At 34.0% G+C, this 20,698-nt stretch overlaps 3 protein-coding genes across 4 annotated transcripts; 2 read left to right on the top strand and 1 right to left on the bottom strand.

The window, feature by feature from the left end:
• Positions 1-1,002: 1,002 nt before the first annotated feature.
• Positions 1,003-2,666, bottom strand: LOC106765774 (UDP-glucose flavonoid 3-O-glucosyltransferase 7-like). The gene has a single exon (XM_014650504.2). The coding sequence runs from the start codon at positions 2,664-2,666 to the stop codon at positions 1,251-1,253; it is 1,416 nt and encodes a 471-aa protein (XP_014505990.1). The 3' UTR covers positions 1,003-1,250.
• Positions 2,667-9,914: 7,248 nt separating this feature from the next.
• LOC106766867 (trihelix transcription factor ASIL2) lies at positions 9,915-11,439 on the top strand. The gene has a single exon (XM_014651641.2). It carries the CDS (start codon positions 10,247-10,249, stop codon positions 11,174-11,176), a length of 930 nt encoding a protein of 309 aa, XP_014507127.1. The 5' UTR covers positions 9,915-10,246; the 3' UTR covers positions 11,177-11,439.
• Positions 11,440-14,339: 2,900 nt separating this feature from the next.
• Positions 14,340-20,278, top strand: LOC106768965 (F-box/LRR-repeat protein 4). Of its 2 annotated transcripts, none has more exons than XM_022784074.1 (8): positions 14,340-14,762; positions 14,848-15,039; positions 15,225-15,631; positions 15,970-16,083; positions 18,037-18,229; positions 18,663-18,739; positions 18,845-18,995; positions 19,380-20,278. In XM_022784074.1, exons 1-8 carry the CDS (start codon positions 14,511-14,513, stop codon positions 19,674-19,676), a joined length of 1,683 nt encoding a protein of 560 aa, XP_022639795.1. In that variant the 5' UTR covers positions 14,340-14,510; the 3' UTR covers positions 19,677-20,278. The 2 variants fall into 2 exon arrangements, with proteins under 2 accessions (XP_022639795.1, XP_014509867.1); XM_014654381.2 differs by having other exon boundaries at positions 14,341-14,762; positions 15,898-16,083.
• The last annotated feature ends 420 nt before the right edge of the window (positions 20,279-20,698 follow it).

Raw genomic sequence — 20,698 nt, 5'->3', positions numbered from 1 at the left:
ACAGTTTCATTTGCCCACGAAGCTTTTATTTTGGTTGATTTTCTTCTTTTTGGTTTTCTTTTTTGTTATCTTTTTTCTACTTTATTTTTTCTGCGTTAGTATATTAACTTTAGCTTCTTCTTTTTTTGTTTGATTCTCTTCTTGTTTTTTTTTATTTGTTTATAATATGTAATTTTTATCAAATTATTTATTTATTAAATAATAGATATTATGCGTTACTTTTTTATATATGGTATATGTTTTGATCATAACATATTATAATAGCATTGTAACATATTTTATATGTTATATATTGAATTTTTGAATAACATATTAGAGTCTAGCCAGAATCATTAAAATGTATAAAACTATATAATCGCACTTCGAAGTTCGGATGTGGCTAACTGCACTTCGAATTGTGCACTAACTTCAAAGATTAGGTTAATTTCTTAGCAACTTTCTCCTCCCAGCAGCAACACAGCATGGTCATCACGACAATATAACTTCTTATAAACAAAACTCAATTAAACAAAGAAGGAACAAATTAATGAAACAAAAAAAAACAAATGTAACAGTGAAAAAAAGAGACAGGGGTATATGCATAAGCACAAGTTGATAATACATGAATAGTGAAAAAATAAGATAACATACATGGAGAAGGTTATGATATATTAGTACAAAGTCAAGGTCAAGAGTAATTGAGAATTAAAAAATCATTAAATCACCATTATACATTTTTCATATTTTATTAAACTAAGAACAAATCTATCCATAAGGAGATGCACACGAGAATAGTGAGGTGCAGGGAGAACACTATTAAAACAATGGAAAATGATATTTTAACACCATTTTTTGACACTATTTTGACACTGCACACATGTCAAAATGTGGTTGGACGATTTTAAATTAAAAAAATAAACTTTGGTTTTTTTTTTCCAAATATACTCCTGTCTCAACTTTTTTTAATTTGAAATCGTTCAATCACATTTTAACACATGTGCAGTTTCAAAATAGTATAAAAAATGGTGTTAAAATATATTTTCCTAAAATAATAATGCGACAAAGTTAAATCAGAGTGAACAGAGTTGTCTAGCAATAAAAGAGCCTCCATCTCTATGTGTGGGCCTTCATCACTAGACAAGTGTCGATTGAATGATGAAAGAAGAAAACGACAACATTACTAAATTTATTCAAAATTCGACATGTAAGATTGATAACGGATGCACCGACAAGCTTACGTTAATCTGGTGAGCAGTGTGAAAGTATAAGGATTAGCGTGTGTCTCTGAGGTGCGTGAGATGAGCAATAAGCGCAGTTAAATTACTCTGAGAGCTCCCTCCATCCCCAAGAGCTTGTTTAGCCTTATTCGAAAACTCCTGTGCACGGCGTCTGATTTTCTCAGCTTCATCACCGTCGTCCATCAGCCTCCTCACACCCTTCTCGATGCAATCTCTCGTGACCAGTTTCTCCCTCTCCCCATAGCCGGTCTCTCTCCACTCGGTGGCGCCCACCTCCACCGCCACCCCACGCACCTCCGTAACCAGCCTCTCGTTGTAGAACTGATCCCCTAACACCGGCCACGTCAGCATGGGAACTCCAGCTGTGACTGCTTCTAAAGTAGAGTTCCAACCGCAGTGCGTGAGAAAGGCGCCGACAGCATTGTGGGCCAGGATAACAAGCTGCGGGGCCCACCCCCTGATGATCAGTCCCTTCTCTTTGTTCCTCTCTTCGAACCCCTGCGGTAGCCACTTCGCCTTCTCCTCCTCGCTCTCATCCTCCTTCCCCTTCTTCTCCGGAACCACCCATATGAAATCATGCCCCGCTTCTTCCAACCCGCATGCCATCTCCAAAAGCTGTTTATCCGGAAATCGACACGAGCTACCGAAGGATACATACACAACAGACCTTGCCTGCTTCGAGTTCAGCCAACTCACACACTCCTCCTCACTCACAACGCTCTTCTCGCCCCTCTCTTCACCGGCCTTAGCCGCCAGACATGCTGGCCCAAGATGCCAGGCTTTGTGGGCCTTTCCTTTCTCGTAGTGCTGGACGTACTCTTCTCCGTCAAGGTCCACGAAGTTGTTCACGATGAGACCGTCGCTCTTCATCTCTGTTTCCAGAAGCCTCTCCATGAAGGCGGTGACCCCCTTGGGTGGTCTGGAGCACAAGGTGATGCGGTGGGGAAAATCGGGGATCACGAAGGGGCCGGCGTTGGAAACAAGTGCGGGGTTCGATCTCACTGACTCCATGGCGGCCACGGTGAAGAGGGAGAAGCCGTTGAAGGCGAGTCTGGGGATGCGGAGATTGCTCGCCACGTCGTGAACCCAGGAGTGCATGAAGTCGGCGACGACGCAATCGGGTGGGTGCTGCTCTAGGAAACGGCTGATGGGGACGCAGAGGAGCATGCTGGCGTGGAAGAACTTTCGGGCGCTTTCAGCGTCAGCGGATGCGGAAATGAGTTCTACACCGTCCGGGAAGCCGGCTTCTCGGGCCGGGAAGTCGACGACATGGAGGAGGAGGGAGGGGTTGGATTTGCGAAGGATTTGGGCGTAGGAGGGAGTGGTGATGACGGTGACGCGGTGGCCACGTGCGGCGAATAGTGTAGCTATGTTGCAGAGAGGGATGAGATGACCAGGTGCTAGGAAAGGAATGAAGTGAATGTTGAGCGGTGGGTGTTCATTATCCATTGCTCTGTCAAGCTTCAAACAATGCTTTGCCTCCCTTTCTTCTTCACGTGCTTATATAGAATGCATCGCAACACAGAGGAAGCTCATGTTCATCCTCTCATTGCATTCTGTTTCATTTTACAGAAGAATCCGCGTGCACGAAAAATGATGTTATAATGTTATAATAATAGGGGAGCAGCGGTACTTTGACACGCACAAACGACAAAGTACCTTCATTTGACACGCTAAATAATAGTATTTTAATTATTATTATATTATTTTTTTAATTTAAAATCATAATATATATTATTATATTATTAAAAATTGTGTCAAATAAGTGTTTTTTTTTAAAACCGTGTCAAACTATCTTTTTTCATAATAGGGTGAGACATCTACACTCATTTGTGACTTTTATAATACGGAGGTGAAAAATAATTTGTTATATGAGTGTAGATGTGTGTCAGGATTTTTCCTTTATCATAACTAGTCCGTGTAGCACGAGTTTATATATTTAAAATAGATTAATTACAAATTATTACAATAAAGGATTATAAAAATATTCTCAAAAAAATTGTTAAAATATACATTTTTCATATTTTATATTATTGATTGAGAACTGTGAGGGATAACCGTTTGATTCCAGCAATTTACCACAGCAGTACTCTCCATTGTTGGATTTGGATGTCCAGAGTCTCCAATCTTTTCTCCCTTCCATTCCCACATTAATGTCATCGTGCTTCATCTGTATTACAATAACATAATAATTTAATATTTTATACTTAGACTCGATATAATTTAAGGAATTTCTTTCATTTCCTGAAACTTTCTAAAATCTAATTTTATCCTTTTTACTTTTATCCATTTTAATTTTTATTTTTTAAAATCCTAATTTCTTTACACTTTCACTTTTTATCCCAGCACCAAGCCTCACCCCACCCTTTCCATTTTCACTTTCTCTCTTTATTTTCATTTCCACATCCATTTCGGCTTTTTCTTCATTTTTTATTCTCTGTGTCGGTGGTGCGTTGGTGGTGTGTTGTTCGTGGCGTTGGTGGTTCGTACGTTCATGGCTTTACAACAGGTTAGTGGTTGTTTCCTTATCCATGGTAGATAATAGATTCTTTGATGCATTTTGATGTTTGTTGTGTTCTGTGGTGTGCTACGTTTGCTATGTTGTGTTGTTGCTGCTGTTATTGTGTGGCATGAAGGGAGTTCACGATCCGTTACCGACATCCGTCCACAGATGGCATCCGTTCAACTTCCAACGTATATTCTACTTTTGTTGTAGCATTCGATTCTCTTTTTAAATTTTTATTTTCCTTTATTAAGTTCTGTTTTTAATTTTTAATTTTTCCTTTACTGGTTAAATTCATTTTAGACTTATTTAACTTCTAATTGTAATATATATATATATATATATATATATATATATATATATTGGTTCATATTATATTCCTTTAAAAATTCATGAACCAACTTACAGCATCCTTAATCAGAATTTCAAAACCATACTCAAATGTTAGGAATTTACGAGTTTGTATGTATAGCTGAGAACAAATTCACTTGAATACAACATTCTGGATAATTAAATAAAACATACCAAATAAAATAATTAAAAAATAAAGAAATGGATGTTAATATCATCTACTGAAGTAAATAACTTATCGATATCCGTTCTTGAATTATATTCAATTATAATAAATAATTAAAATAAAACATGCAAAATAAAATAATTAAAAAACAAAGAAAGGGATATTAATATGCGTCTCACTCTTAAAGCGGGAGTGAGTAACTCGTGGATATCCGTTTCTGTATTATAAACAATTATTATATACATTTTTCATATATAAAAGAGAAAATCATTAATTAATATACATAATTATTAAATAATTAAAGTTATAAATGAACTATAATTAATAACATCTAATATACACAATCTATATACTACAACTTTACATAATCAACAAATACATATAATAAAATAAAATATTACAAAATAATTATAAATATGTAAGAGATGTGAATATGTGTTAGATCTTTAAAGGAATATTAATATCTACCGAAATCCGTTAGTTTTTCAAGAGATGTTGATATTCGGGATTTTAACATCTGTTTAAAAATAGGAAAATGATATTTTGACATCATTTTTTGACACTATTTTGACACTGCACATGTGTCAAAATGTGGTTGGACGATTTCAAATTAAAAAAATAAACTTTGGTTTTTCTCTTCCAAATATACCCCTGTCTCAACTTTTTTAATTTGAAATCGTCCAATCACATTTTGACATGTGTGCAGTGTCCAAATGGTATCAAAAAAATGGTGTTAAAATGTCATTTTCCTTAAAAATACAACATATATGTATATATGGTATAACGTGTATTCACACATGAAGGACCACGATCAAATTAAATATTAGTAAAAGATAAAAAGGAATGAGAATGTGTAAGAAACAATGTGTACTGGTGTAAGAAGTTACTATCTTTTAATCAATAGAGTTAAAATATATATATATTTATCCAATTCTTTTCAAAATAAAGAAAAATAATACCACTAAATATTTAAAAATTATATATCGACGTTTTTAATTTAGATATATTTGTTTACAACCTTATTATAATAAGGTTAAATATATATTTTGGTCATCATATTTGTGTTCAATTCTTAACTAGGTCCTCATATTTTTTTTTGTCCTAATTGAATCCAAATACTTGTTAATTTAAGACGATAAAACCCTCTCCGTTAACTTTAGATTGACGCCGTCTAATTGTGTTAAGCTATATTTTTCTCTACATGACATGGCATTGTATATTAAATTGAATGGTTGATCGGTTAAATCAACAATTCCATGTGGCGGCCTCTTCTCCTACTTCTTCTCCAGGCACCGAAAACCCTTCCAAAATAGCTCCATCGACCACGACGGTCTCTTCTCCAGCCGCTGATACCTGCCGACCTCAACTGCAAAAAAGATTTCAAAACACACACTCGTACAGGTAAAAAGGAAAAGGAACAACTTTCTTCCATTGTTGTTGGGAAGAACACACATCCCTTTCTTCCATTGCGAAGAAATCTCTCGCAACCACTTTCCCTTGTGACGTTTTAACCATCGCCTACGCCACGTTTTCAGCAATTTTGCCTGAGATACATCGACCTTGTGCGCGTTTCGTGTCCTTACTCGGTGACTGAAGTCGCGGTTCTGGGCGAATTGATATGCGAATTGGAGATCGCGACTTTAGGTTTTGACTTGGGGCTTTTCCTGGATTTTTTGTGTTGTCTTGGTTGCAGGTTTGAATGGGAGGCAACACGTAGAGATTAAGAGGTTGGGGTTTTAGGGTTCTTCATGATTCTAGGTTGGTGATGAAGGCGCGATGTGATTTTGGGTTTTTCGGGGTGGTAGAGATGGACTGCGTTTGCTTTATGGGTTTGCAGGTGAATGACGATGGTGACATCACAAAGTTTGTGCGGCGACTATCTGATTATTGATGGTGAAGAAGATGATTTCCCCTGTGATTATTTCAATAGCATTCAACGAGTCTCTTCTCATTTCTAGTGCAGACCTTGTCTTCGTCGTGGTTTCTCAATCTCATCTCGAACATTTCTCTGCCAAGCCAATCACGGAGCTGGAAGAACCCTTGAATGCAGTGTTAATGGACCTAGAATGTAGGTGTTGGGTGTTGTAGTGTGGAATGGATTGGGGCTGGTGGAACACTTCGCCGGCGAGATCCAGCCGAGAGATCTTTCCGGCAGTCGAGGATAAATATAAAAATTTTACAGATCTACCTAGAATTGTTGATTTAACATGTACCCATTCAATTTAATATGCAATGTCACATCATTTAAACAATTTAGTATATCTTTAACGCCGTCAATGAAAAGTTAACAGAAAGGATTTAATTGACTCAATTTTACAAATTTATGGATTCAATTGGAACAAAAAAAAAATGAGGATGCAGTTGATAATTGAACACAAATATGAGGACCAAAACATATATTTAACCTTATAATAATATAGTAATAAAACATTTTAAAATTTATATTCTTAATTTAAACTCCTATATAGTTAAATCACTGTATCAAATTATTAAGGAATTATAAAGGATGTTAAAATATTATTACTGGTAAATATTTTTAAGGTATAAAAATCAACAGTGAGACTCTCAAAATTACCCCTTATTAAAAATATAATAGATATTTTTTTACTTTTTTATTTTTAATATTTTTGGGTGAGACAGAAAGATATTTTTGGATTTAAAAAATGCTTTAAATATCCAATTAATCGTATAAGAAAGAAATTTATATAGTGACTATTTTTGGATTTGGAATAAAATAGCATCAATGTATCGTTAATCTTTAAGATAATTTTTTATCTTTTATTTTTTACTTTATAAATTTAATTTTTTTAATAATTTTTAAAGTTTAATTGATATTAATATTAATTTTTTAATTTTTCATAATAATTACAAAATATAAATAGAACTTAAATAAAATTAAAATTATTATAAAAAAGGAAATCTTTTATGTATTAAGGATAAAATGTGTTAAATATTAATTAATTATTTATAAAATGTAAATATTAATGTTTTGTTCATGATTCGATGTACCTGTTTTACTTTCATCCTCCACGTCTAAAAGAGTCAATCCATTACAAAAGGAGAAAAAAACAAAAGTCTCTGTGCATAATGTTTTACTACAAAATAGAACATTATGATACTTTTTATATTCACACTTTTAATTTATTATATTTATGAAAAGGTAAAAAATTAAATGCAAATTTATTATATATTTCTATAAATGTAAATACATTATGAATAAAATACATTTAAATTTTCAAACAATTTGAAAATATATATTTATGGAAGTTTTTTAATTTTTAATCAATTAAAAATATATAATATTAATTTTAAATATAATAAATAATTTATGTAAGAATATAAAAAATAGAATTTAAGAATTGGTAGGTGTTTTTAAATAATGAAATCAAATATTATAAAATTTAAAAATGAGTTGATTTTGAATAAATAGAATCTCTTAAACTTTGACATTTATACTAGATTGTAGAGAGTTTGTCAAGTTTGAGTCTTTAATTTAATTTAGGGAATATGTTCTACTGACAATGTGATTGATATTGTATGTTACATTTTATCTGATTGTGTGTGATTGTTTTACAATTATCTTACTCTTTTGGTATGTTTATTTGTTGTTTGTTTTGTATTATTTTCTTTTAGAACGATGATCATCTAATGAATGTGAGTAGAGCATGATGATTTGATGGTTGAGTGGACTTTAGGCGACAAAGATCTTGGTGTTTAGTAATTATGGTATTATACTTTTCTTTCTTTGGGTAATTTTTTATACACAAATCTTATACATAATTTTGATACTTATACCTGTATATAAAAGTTAGTTCTATGATTGTTTTGAACGACTATAAAAATAATTTTATGTTTTTTAACTCGTTATTAATCATGTGATAATTGTTTTATGATTTCAATACTATTGTTTGAGATATTGTAATTTATTTTGTTTTCTATTTCTTATCCAAATTAAATTACTCAAATTAGAAAAAAAATTATTATTTTTAATCTGTTATTTACAATATATTGTAAATTATGAGTATTTATAACTTTTTTTATTTCTAAAACTGCAAAATTATTTATCAAGTTTATAAACAAGTAATTCTATCATTTCTTTCACATTAAAGTATTTAGTTAATTGACTTTATAGACAACAATATTATGGATTAAAAAACAAGATTTGTGTAGTTTTAGTTTTTATGAAACCATGATGATTTTGTTATAGGTACAAAAAGATCGAGGATATTTAATAAACAATACATATGCATTGAAAAAACAAATTATTGTCTGTCAACACAATATTTTCATTTAAAAAGCATTAATATCAAAACATGTTTACTAAAAAAAATCATCGGCATGTTTAATATAAAGATTAATGCATAATAAAAATAATCATTTAGTTAAAAATAATTGATTCCTAATTAAAACACATGTAATTATGCAAGTTGAGTATTTTTCTTTAATGATTGCTTACTATATGATACTATTTTCAAATATAGTATTTTTATTTAGTAAAATAAGTAATTCTTAACAGAGTATGTGTGGGATCAATTTTTATTTATTTATTTATTATTATTATTAACATTAATACTATTATTATTAATATTATTGTTAGTAGTACTATTCTTATAATGTTATTGGTATTATTGTATATTATTATTAGTATCATTAGTAATAGTATATGATTATCATTTTCAGTATTATCAAAACGAGTTAAAACTCAATTTATCACGAATTTAAATTAATTTGATTTAAAAAAAAATTTAAATTTCAATACAGATCAAAATTAAACCTAATCCACTACAACTTTTTAATTTTTTGTTATTTCTATTTTGTATGATAATATTTCTCGATACATCTACATTTTCATTTAACAATGACTCACATATGTCTCATTTTAATATAATATACAACTCAATTTTAATCATATTTTATCCCACGTATTACTGATAAATTATTATTCTAATTTTATAATTTAGCACAAAAAAAAAAAATTGATATCCAAACATTATTTTTCAGTTTTAATATTCACCATCCCAAACAAAACCGTAAACCTATATTTACACGTATACTCAATGTCTATATTGATAATAATAATATAAGGATTTTTGCTTAAAAATGTTGACCTTCAATGTTACTCTAACATTTTTATTAAAACTTGCATTCATAATATGTTTGCATAGTAATTTAAATTAATTAATTATTTTTTCATATTTATATAATATTATTATTATTATTATTATTATTATTGAATGATATAAATAAATAAATAAATAAATGATAAATGATAATTAATGAAAAATTGGACTATGAATTATCTAAATAATCAATTTACCTCGTCATAATTATTCTATTTTTACATTGTCTATAAGAAATTTCCCTTTGTTATTTCAATATCTTATGTTTTCTTAATAGTTATAAGGTCTAGAGATTCCTATTAAATTTTTGGAAAACAACTTAGATTAACTAACTCTATATAAACTTACGTTTTCAGTAGAGCTAGATAATATTTGACTTGACAGTATAATGAAGGATTAGACTGATTATTTCACAAGTTGACTTTATATAATTTATAAGTGAAATGAAGTCTATGTTAAAATTTGTTGTGAATTTCATGTAAATAGAAGAAAGAAATTAGTAGAATGTAAATTAATTAATGTAAATATAAAGTTAAAACAGTACCAAAAAAATAATAAAGAATAGAGAGAGTAGTGGGAGAGTAAGCTTAAGCTAATAACATAAGAGATAGGTGATAGGTGATGTGTGTGGAGTTGGAGGAGCAATCACCACCGTCCAAGTCAGGGCAAAGTGAAGTGAGTGGGTGCGCATAGTGAGAGCGGCGCACGTTAGCCTCTCCCCCCACCAAATCGGTGGTGCCCTCCCTCGTCCTATCCTGTCCACATCTCAAAACCAGCCGCACACCACCACCCACTATGTTACCAAACGCCACCACCACCAAACCCATACCCACTTTCCCCCACTCTATCTCACCCCTCTTCCACTCTCATTCTCCTTCCTTCCTCTTCCATGGCATCTCCTCCCCCTCCCCCCGACCCTCCCTCCGCCGTCCCTCTAGCCCTCATCCCCCTTCCCCTCCCCGCGCCTCCCTCCTCCCGCCGCCTTCCTCCTCCCTGCTGGTCACCCGATGAGACCCTCGCCCTCATCGACGCCTACCGCGACAAGTGGTATTCCCTCGGCCGCGGCAACCTCAAGGCCACCCACTGGCAAGAGGTAGCCGACGCCGTCGCCCACCGCTGCCCCAACGCCTCCCCTCCCAAAACCCCCGTCCAGTGCCGCCACAAAATGGAGAAGCTCCGCAAGCGCTACCGCACCGAGATCCAACGCGCTCGCTCCCTCCCCGTTTCCCGATTCAACTCCTCCTGGGTCCACTTTAAGCTCATGGACTCCATGGAGAAAGGTCCCTCTCCTGTCAAACCCGAACACGATTCCGATAGTGACAACGATGATGACGACAACGACGATGATCAAGATCTGTACCAGGAGATCAACCAGAACGGCCACACTCGAAGTTTGAACAGGTTATACAGGAATGGGTTTCCGGGTTCCGGTGCCGGTGGGTTTAGGATTCGAATTCCCACCGGGATGCCCCCTGCTCAACCCGGGTCTGGCTCCAAGATTTATGGGAAGGTTGGGAATCAGAAATTCAGCCCTAATTTGAATCAAAACCCTAGCCCTAATTCTAATTTTGGGAAGAAGAGAGAGAGAGACCCGGTTGGGGAAGTGGTGGCTGCTATTAAGGTTTTAGGAGATGGATTTGTGAGGATGGAACATATGAAGATGGAGATGGCGAGGGAGATGGAAACTATGCGCATGGAGATGGAAATGAAGCGCACTGAGATGATACTGGAGTCACAACAACGGATTGTTGAGGCCTTTGCCAAAGCGGTTTCAGAAAAGAAGAAGGCCAAGACTGTGTCTTCCCCTCAGCAGCCCTAAGGTTAAGGTTTCCAGTATTGTTTGTTTGTTTAGATATTGCATTGCTGTTACCATTTTTTCTTCTTGTAATTTTAAGGTCACGGTGTTAGGTTGGTGTTGGATGAATGGAGGATGTAGTTTTAGATATTCATTTTGTAGTTTTGATTTTCTTGCTGTCTTTTTCTATTATGTTTAAATAAAACCAGAAGACAGAATCTCTTGCAAAATTGGTCTGTGTATTATGGATTTATTAAGAGTAACTAATAGAGTTATTGGGCAAGCCATGGTCTTTGTTTGTGTGTGGGGGGCTGGGATTTTGTTCAAGACGTCACAACTGTCATGTTTAAATGGTGGTATTAATCTTAAAAATAAGAATATCACGAACTCATCATTGATTGTCTTCTGAGCACAGGATTCTGGATTTCATATGAATATTCATTTTTGTCTGTTTCCTGGACATGCTACTTGCTGCATCTGTCTGCTATTTGTGGGGATTCTGGTTTAGACTAGATCACTTGTTGGCTTGCGGAACCTACTGTAGTAGCTCATCATCATGCATTTGGACATCTTGTAGCAAGACATTAATATAAAGTAAATCTGTGCAATTGAGGATGAAAGCATACTATTAGTAGAGTAGAAATGATAAATCTTTATAAAAAGCTTCAGTCAGAAGAGAAAGCTATGTGAAAAACTAACTTTGCATTTTACTATCAAGGACTAAGTTGGAGTTTCATCAGAAAAGAAAAACCATTCACTCTGAATTCTTAGCTGAGACCTACTGTAAGAAAAGACCAATTTTCATTAACTGAGTTTTATGTTTCATTAAGCAAGGTTTACATATAATCTTACATCTTTGTATTTACTAACATCATTTTTTTATGAGATCCTATGTATGTATGTGATTTACATATAATAGAGATTTTTTCCTTCCTAAACACATTGATCAATTAAAATATGTTAACATTTTATTTTTGTGTATATAATAATTAATAATGGTTTGAATTATTTTTTAAAATAAATCAGACAAAAAGAGGTCTGTTTTTTATTGGTAATATTTTTATTTTATACTTACATTGATCACTTAAAATATGTTTTAAACATTTTTTATATAAAATATTCAATAATAATTTGAGTTATTGTTAAAAAATACAATTGACAAAAAAAGATGCCGATGCATTTTATTGGTAATATTTTTATTTTGTACTTTAGGGTTATATCAAGTGACTAGCACATACATTAAAATCATATCCATAGTGTTGCTAGTTATTTTTTATTTTTGGGTTTTTTCTATTACAATTAGTTATCTTTTTGGTTTTTTCATTATAATTTAGGTTTAATAATTTCATGTCTCATTTTTTTGTTAAAAGTTTCGGATTTGTCTTTCAATTTTTTTTTTGAAATATGGGACTTTTGTTGTTAAATTGGTTGAAAAGATTTAAGATAACAGCTATTAAGCATGCCAACGTGGATCATTTAAACGATGTGGCACGATAGAAGATGATAATAATTCATGAAATTTCATTTTTTAAAATAGAAAATTCACTGATTCTTGATCTCTTGCCAGGATTTTTCTGAAAAGTTTGGCATTCAATCTTTCATATCTTTACTATAAATCCACGACATTAGAATGGAGAACATACCAAGATGCAATGAAGATGTTTGGATCACTGCACCATATCCAGTTTTGTGAACATTATTTTCATAATCCCTCCTTCACAGCTCTTCTTATGTTTCTTTGGTCGCACCTTAGGGGAAGATGAATTAGGGAAGTGAATAAACCTTTTTCCCTAAACTCCCTCAATTTTGAATGAACCCTAATTTCTGTGATTACTTTTCATATCCTCAAACTCCTTCAATGAAACATAACCGTTGTAGAAATTCATCAGTTCATTTAATACACTTGTTTTCTGAAAAACTTCTAATTGAAAAGGATTCAACGATACGTCAATAGAAATTTCTGATAGAAAAAAGGTAGCTAGATGTCTATTATTTATTCGTACTTTAAAAATGAAGGATTCTATCTTGAGTTACTCAATCAGACTCATACCTACTTCTTTATATTCAATTCCACTATTTCTCAACTCGATGAATGATAGAAGATTACAGAGACTCGAAAACAAAAAGGACATTGATATCGAGGCTAGAAAGCAAGTAGAACATGAAAGGAAAGCTAGAGAGATAACCCTTTTCTAAAATATATATAACCATAATTCTAATATAAAGACTTATTCTTAAATGGACTCTAAACCCGTAAGACACGAGGTTCGCTTTTAAGTGAAATTGGTGAAAAATTTAATAGTACAAATTTAAATTATTTCTCAAACCTTTTATAATATAATTTATTTATTTTTTCTACTTTTCTTTTAAATGTATTAACTTACCTTGGTTCTTCTCTTATTATTGTTGCTTGTGTTATTTTAATATACTTGTCTTTTGAAAGAACGTGTAATAGTTAAAAAGATAAAATCTTTTATTTTTTTATAAATTATAGTTTAAAAAGTCTAAGAAATGTCATTTTTAATTGTATAGTCTTTATAATTATTGAATAATGATTTAAAGTTTTTGAATTTATATTTTAAGTATTACACCTTATATGACAATGACGTGACATGAGGCATAATAAAAAAAAAAAATATTTCGAAAATAAGTATTAAAATGTTAACTCAAAATAACAAAAATATCTAATTAAATTCATTTTAAAAATTAAAGAATTAAATTAAAAAAAAAAACTAGAATTAGAAATGTGAAAATGAATTACAATCCTTAAGTCAATATGGTGAGTTTAAATCGTGTTGAGTTTGAAAAAAATTAATTTTTTCTAAGTTAATTTTCAATTCGACTCATTTAATTCCAGTTTATTCAGATTGAATTCACGGTGAATTAGATTGACTTACCAACCCACCTAATCTTATTTTATTAATTTATTATTTTATGAAATCTTAAAAAATATTTTCCTCGTTCTATGATTCTGTAATAAAAAAAATATTTTATTCTTTTTTTTATTATTTGAATTATCTTAATCCTTTTTACCTATTAATTTATAATGGATCGGATCAAGTTCTATATTTTTTCAGTCGGTAATAAATAAGTCCGATTAGATTACCACCCATACAAAAAAATAACAATAAAAACAACATTTAGAGGATTGAATTGGATGGTGTCTAGATTAGGGTGAAATCCCAAAGAACATGGGCAAACAAGTACATATGGAGGTCAGTTTTAACGCCGTTGTATTTGCTGCAATGCAAATGCCAACAATACTATTGGCATCTCCTTCCATCACTAATATTCTATTCTCTCACACATTCATCCGTATCAGTTTCTGGCCCTCTCCGTTCCACAGATCACCCACATCATGCGAGGTCATGATTGGATCAACAACTCGCTTCCCGATGAGTTAATCGTCGAAATATTCTCCCATCTCCACACTAAGTCTATCCGGGATGCCTGCTCCCTCGTTTGCCGCCGCTGGTTCCGCCTCGAACGCCGAACCCGAGCCACCCTCCGAATCGGCGCCACCCACCTCTTCCTCGACCTCCTCCCCACCCGCTTCTCCAGTCTCAGAAACCTCTACATCGACGAACGCCTATCCATTCCCCTCCAACCCGTCCGTTCAATCATTTCTCTTCCTTCCATTCTCGCATTTCCATTTTTATCTTCATTTCTAATTGGAATTTCGTTGTTTTCTTTAGGGAAGGAGACGGCCCGCCGATAGAGATAGCTGTTTCGAATCCACTTGTTTAACCGATACTGGTTTGTCTTCACTCGGGGAAGGCTTCCCCAAACTTCACAGATTGGGCTTAATCTGGTGTTCTAATGTCTCTAGCGATGGCTTGACATCCTTTGCTCGGAAATGCAGTTCTCTCAAAGCCTTGGACTTACAAGTATGTTGTTTTTTCTGTTAATTTCATTTCCGTTTCTCTTTCACCCAATATCTGTATTTAATTAATCACCGCTATTTAGATTAGATGTCTGTTTTCTGTATGAATGCATTATTTGCCTCAATATCTCTCAATATCTACAACTCTATACGCCCTATTTTTAGTTATAATTACTGGTTTTCCTTTAGGGTTGTTATGTCGGGGATCAAGGTCTGGCTGCTGTTGGACAGTTTTGCAAGCATCTTGAAAATTTGAATCTGCGCTTCTGCGAAGGCTTGACTGATTCGGGTTTGGTTGATTTAGCAGTAGGTGTGGGAAAATCTTTGAAATCTCTTGGTGTGGCGGCTTGTGCTAAGATAACTGATATCTCGATGGAGGCTGTAGGATCAAACTGCTGCTCCCTTGAGACATTGTCCTTGGATTCTGAGTTTATCCACAATAAAGGGCTACTTGCTGTGGCTCAGGGATGTCCAGCTTTGAAGGTTCTAAAGCTCCAATGTATTAACATCACAGACGATGCTTTGAAAGCCGTAGGTACTAGCTGTCTGTCTCTGGAGTTATTGGCACTATACAGTTTTCAGAGATTTACTGATAAGTGAGCTGCTCTCTTACAAATTCTTGCTTTATTTGTCTTTTACACGCTTCCTCGCAAATTTATGTCCTTACATTATTATATATTCTGACACTCACCGAAGTTTGTCCAATTTGAAAGTTCTTGTTTAAAATGCAATGGGTTTGTAGCACACATGGGGGGGGTAATCGTTTCTCACATGCTGATCATTGCATATGATATGCATTTTCCTTGTAAGAATTTTTTTTGCTTTATTTAGTTATTCTTTTACAATAATGGCTTTTGTCCAGGGGGTTGCGTGCAATTGGAAATGGATGTAAGAAGTTAAAGAATTTGACTTTAATTGATTGCTACTTTTTAAGCGACAAGGGTCTGGAAGCAATCGCTACTGGTTGCAAGGAACTTACACATCTTGAAGTCAATGGATGTCACAACATTGGAACTTCGGGGATAGAATACATTGGGAGATCTTGCCAGTATGTTTTTCTCTGAGCTAAATTACTTGTGAAAATGTCCTGGATTCATTGAGTTGAGTTATCTAACATAGCTGGAACCAATAAATTTAATTTAGCGCATGACAAGTAATTTATCATATTGATAGTTCGACTAGGGTCATTTTAATACATTTGATCTCTCTTTAACTGTTCACTCAATAAAGCATCATAGGAGGCAGAAGGCTTTGTTGTGCATGATGAATTTGCAATGCCAATTTATTAACCAACCCTGGCATGTGTTTATCGATGATCCACTGAGGTCTTTTCCTGCTTGTTCTAGTTCATGAATGGTTGTATCGTACATGTAGCTTTTCAGTTAATTTAGTGGAATAGTGGTATTACACATTTAGGCTTCTAATATAAGAGAGGGAAACAGAAAGACAGAGAAAGAAACAGGGAAGAAAAGAACACAAAGGATAGAGAGAAAAAGAGAGATCAGTAAACTTACACTTGTTATTATTGTTCCATTCTGTCTTAAATATACAACAGTAATGCTTTATTCATTGGCAGCTGCTAACAAGCATAAAATCCTAACTAACAGAAGCTGGTAAACTAACCTACATTCCATTCCTCTTCATATTTACTTATCAATCCTTAACCAAAAGAGGATCTGAGCCCTCTAGGGTTTTAAAAGAGGATCTGTGCCCTCTAGGGTTTTAAACTTCAAATGGGATGGTAAGAGGAAGATAACTTCTGTAAAATCTCTAAAGTTTTCAAGAACATCTTCAAAAAAATACTCAAATAGGATCCCTTTCAATGGTTACTTCGACTAGTGCTCCATGTAATGAGTAGAGTTGAGCTATTGTGGCTGCTGTATATGGATACAAAATGACCATACAGCATTCTTGCTCATATGATCAATGATGACCCTGTTAGTATCCTTGCTACTGGCGTAAAAGTAAAAATTTTGCCCCGTGCTTGTCTTCTTCTGCAATTAAAGCTTCCAACGTTTTTGAAGAATTTTTTGATATCTGTTGGTGACTTCTCTATTGACTGGGACTCACTTCCCACAGGCGTGCTCTTGTTGGACCTCTACTTATTTTTTGTGTATTTGCTAAGGTATTACCGCTGCCTAGAGCCCTGTAACTCTCATGTTCTCTTGGTCAACATTTTCCTCTCAGCCTACGACAGCATATTCCTCCTGCAGACCAGCCATTTAAACATTTCAAACAAGCCAGGTTTACAGAAGTGCATTAAATTCTGCCAGGTGGCTTGTTGTCACATAGGCATAGAATCTTCTCTGTTGGCCTCATGCGCAATTTCTAAATGAAGATATTGATGTACTGGTCCTAGCCTGAATCTTGCTCATATGCTTTATCATCCTGCCCTGTGCCTGCCTTCTTAACTTTCATGTCATTGGGAGTTTCATCCAGCTCAAGGAATCCTTCAGACTCAATTATCCAAGCGGCCCTTTGAAATTTTGGGAATTTCATCTTCACCATTTCTTGTAGTTTAAAGACCACTGTAAGCCTCTGATCAATTTGAATGATAGTCTTCCATTTCACACATTTTTGCCTGTCATCATGTTTTTGTTCTCACGAGTTGAAAGATTCAGGGCCAGTAGTCCTGGAGAGTGAGGCTCTTGAGGCCATTGATACAGCATTTAGGAGGGAAGGAGAAAGAAGTAGAAGGAAAGAGCGGAAGAGGGAAGAAGAGAGTTGAACAGAGAGAAACCAAGAGCTTCAGTTATTATTTTTCCAGTCTGTCCAAAACATACCAAAGTCATGCTTAATTTGTAGGTATTTGACCCGTAGCCATTATATTCTAACTAACAGTAGCCGACTAACTCACATTTCTTTCCTATTAATATTTACGCAGGAATGCTAGCTCCTAATATTCGGGTTATCCTTTATTGATGGCACAAGTTGCAAAAGTTTTGAATTATTTCCGTTGTCTTACAATAGGATTCCAATCCCAACTTTTTAATGTGTACAGGAATCTCACTGAGTTAGCATTGCTTTACTGCCATAGAATAGGTGATGTTAGCCTTCTTGAGGTGGGGCAGGGGTGCAAATTCTTGCACGTTCTTCACTTGGTAGATTGCTCAAGCATTGGTGATGATGCCATGTGTAGTATAGCTAGTGGCTGCCGTAATCTAAAGAAACTTCATATTCGTCGATGTTACAAGGTAACAACTTCAAGATTATGTTGTTCTTAAGAAGCTGGCATGAATGACATCAATTCTTTTGTTCCCGAGATATATTATTCCAATTAATCAAGCAAGCGAAATAATGTAGTGTTCCTCTTAAATTTAAGGCCACATACTATCTGTTGTGCATCTTTGCTACGTGTTTCCATGATTTATTTTGTTGCTTTACTCATTTTTAACTGTCCCTCATCTTATATGGTTACATTATTTACTTGCTTTTTACCCTCTCGAGAAAGAGAAGTGAAATATAGGAAATTTTTTTGAATGGGTAGTACTTAAAAATATATGTGAATGACAGATCCCTATTATATACCGTGATACATAATGCAACCTAGTTTTTACGGTTCATTAATTAAGTATTTTAGGATAAGTTTTATATGTTTGCTCGTTGCTCTCTTTTTGTTGTTACTAGATTGGGAACAAGGGAATCATTGCTGTTGGCAAGCATTGTACATCTCTAACAGATCTTAGCATTCGATTCTGCGACAAGTAAGTAAAATGTATTAGAAGTGAGAACTTTAGATTGTTCTGAACATACAAAATGTTGTTTATTCTGGAGAATTTCTACCTTAATATTTGTTATTCAATTGTTAGGGTGGGGGATGGGGCCCTTATTGCAATAGCTGAGGGCTGTTCCCTTCGTTCTCTGAATGTTAGTGGTTGTCATCAAATAGGAGATGCTGGAGTGATATCCATCGCAAGGGGCTGTCCTCAACTCAGTCATGTAGATGTGAGTGTCCTGCAGGTATGTTTTCGTCTCTGTTTCTCCTTTTGTATAACAAAAACACATGTTTTTAAGTTTCCATAATTTTTTTTGTTTCAATAGCATGGATTGGTTTCTTGATTTCGTAGTTGTTTCACTTTTGTGCATGACAAACTCCATCAGTTAGGAACCGCGTATACCATATATCATGCCTGCAAACTTTTGATTGCGCATATGTGTTAGCATGGATGTTTGCTGTAAACAATTTTTGGATATACGTTACATAATCATGTAATATCCATATGGAATAACTAACTATTTCATTATAATGAGAATTAGTCAACCTGCTAACTATTACCTTCTGAAATTTATTATCTTTTCCTTTCTACTTTCCCGTACCTTTTCAATATCTCATTATAATTTCAGAATCTGGGCGATATGGCAATGGCTGCGTTGGGTGAAAACTGCACATTACTTAAAGAAATAGTGCTCTCACACTGCCGTCAAATTACCGATGTTGGCCTGACGCATCTTGTCAAGAGTTGCACAATGCTGGAGTCATGTCAAATGGTTTATTGCTCTGGTATAACTTCAGCTGGAGTGGCCACCGTTGTTTCTAGTTGTCCCAACATAAAGAAAGTCCTGGTTGAGAAGTGGAAGGTTAGCCAACGGACAAAGCGACGTGCAGGCTCTATAATTGCCTACTTGTGCGTGGACCTTTAGATCATATACATTTATATCTTCTGATCTTGAGGTTTTTTCTATTTGATTTGTGAATATAGCAAAACGCTGCTGGCAACTCAGTCTAATCTAATGGGTGCGGAGGATGAGGCAAATTAAGGTGCCCTCCTTTACAGGAATTGTAATTATGAGTATCAATAGTGTAGAAACCAAAGGTTTAGATAAAAAATGTTTGCAGTAGCTTGGTCTCTGGGTTTATAAAGAGGGTAACTGATATTGATTTAAGAAGTTGCGGAGAAACCTTGTTATAGGCAAAACCAGAGGTTTGATTTCATGTTACTTCTCCAAGTAATAAGCCTCAATTGTCCTCAGAGTGATCTTGTTCTTTTCTTGGATTTTGGATTCTTTGTTGAAGTATGGATTTGTGCATGGTTTCTGTAATATTTTCCATTCCATTTCTCCCGTACCCCCTCCTATACTCGCCTACTAACCCCATCCAGACGCCGCAGTTTATCTGATGACTACAGCGTTCAGGATCAATAAACTTTAGCAATGCTATGGTATTCGAACATTTTATGTGATTGTGCTGTATCATCTTTGCTGAAATATGCATACAACCTAGTGGTGTACGTAATTTAATGTGAGAACACCCATTGTTTATATTATCAAATGTAGATTGCAAATTGTTCTATTTTATCATATTTGATGAAACAAATGGTGATTTCGGTTGGGATAATGATACTTAGCCAATATTCTTTTTCATGATGTGATTGGTTCAAAATTATTTCACAATCAATAATAATAATCATAAATATTATCATGGATCAATTATATAACGACATGTAAATGATGTTCAAATATTGTAAAAAAAATGTTGTTTAAGTATTATTATTCTTTTAAGTTGTTTATTTCTTTCGTTCAAGGAGGAATGCCATAATTACTGGAATTTTGTTTAGGCGAGGCTTACAGAAGAGGCTATGTTTCAATTTTCCTCGTGATGGTAGGGCAATCCTCCCCATTTTCGAAATTTCTATTTGATTTTAAAGCTGAAAAACTATTTTTAG

Source organism: Vigna radiata, chromosome 7 (genome assembly GCF_000741045.1).
Source record: "Vigna radiata var. radiata cultivar VC1973A chromosome 7, Vradiata_ver6, whole genome shotgun sequence".
Classification (NCBI taxonomy): Eukaryota; Viridiplantae; Streptophyta; class Magnoliopsida; order Fabales; family Fabaceae; genus Vigna; species Vigna radiata.
This window is presented reverse-complemented; position numbering and strand designations above follow the sequence as displayed.

Bases quoted from the DNA above. Each gene is read 5' to 3' on its own strand.
- LOC106765774 (XM_014650504.2), bottom strand. From the start codon at position 2,666: ATGGATAATGAACACCCACCGCTCAACATTCACTTCATTCCTTTCCTA.
- LOC106766867 (XM_014651641.2), top strand. From the start codon at position 10,247: ATGGCATCTCCTCCCCCTCCCCCCGACCCTCCCTCCGCCGTCCCTCTA.
- LOC106768965 (XM_014654381.2), top strand. From the start codon at position 14,511: ATGCGAGGTCATGATTGGATCAACAACTCGCTTCCCGATGAGTTAATC. The intron at 15,632-15,897 runs GTGAGCTGCTCT...GCTTTTGTCCAG, and splicing joins TTTCAGAGATTTACTGATAA to GGGGTTGCGTGCAATTGGAA. The intron at 16,084-18,036 runs GTATGTTTTTCT...TAATGTGTACAG, and splicing joins TACATTGGGAGATCTTGCCA to GAATCTCACTGAGTTAGCAT.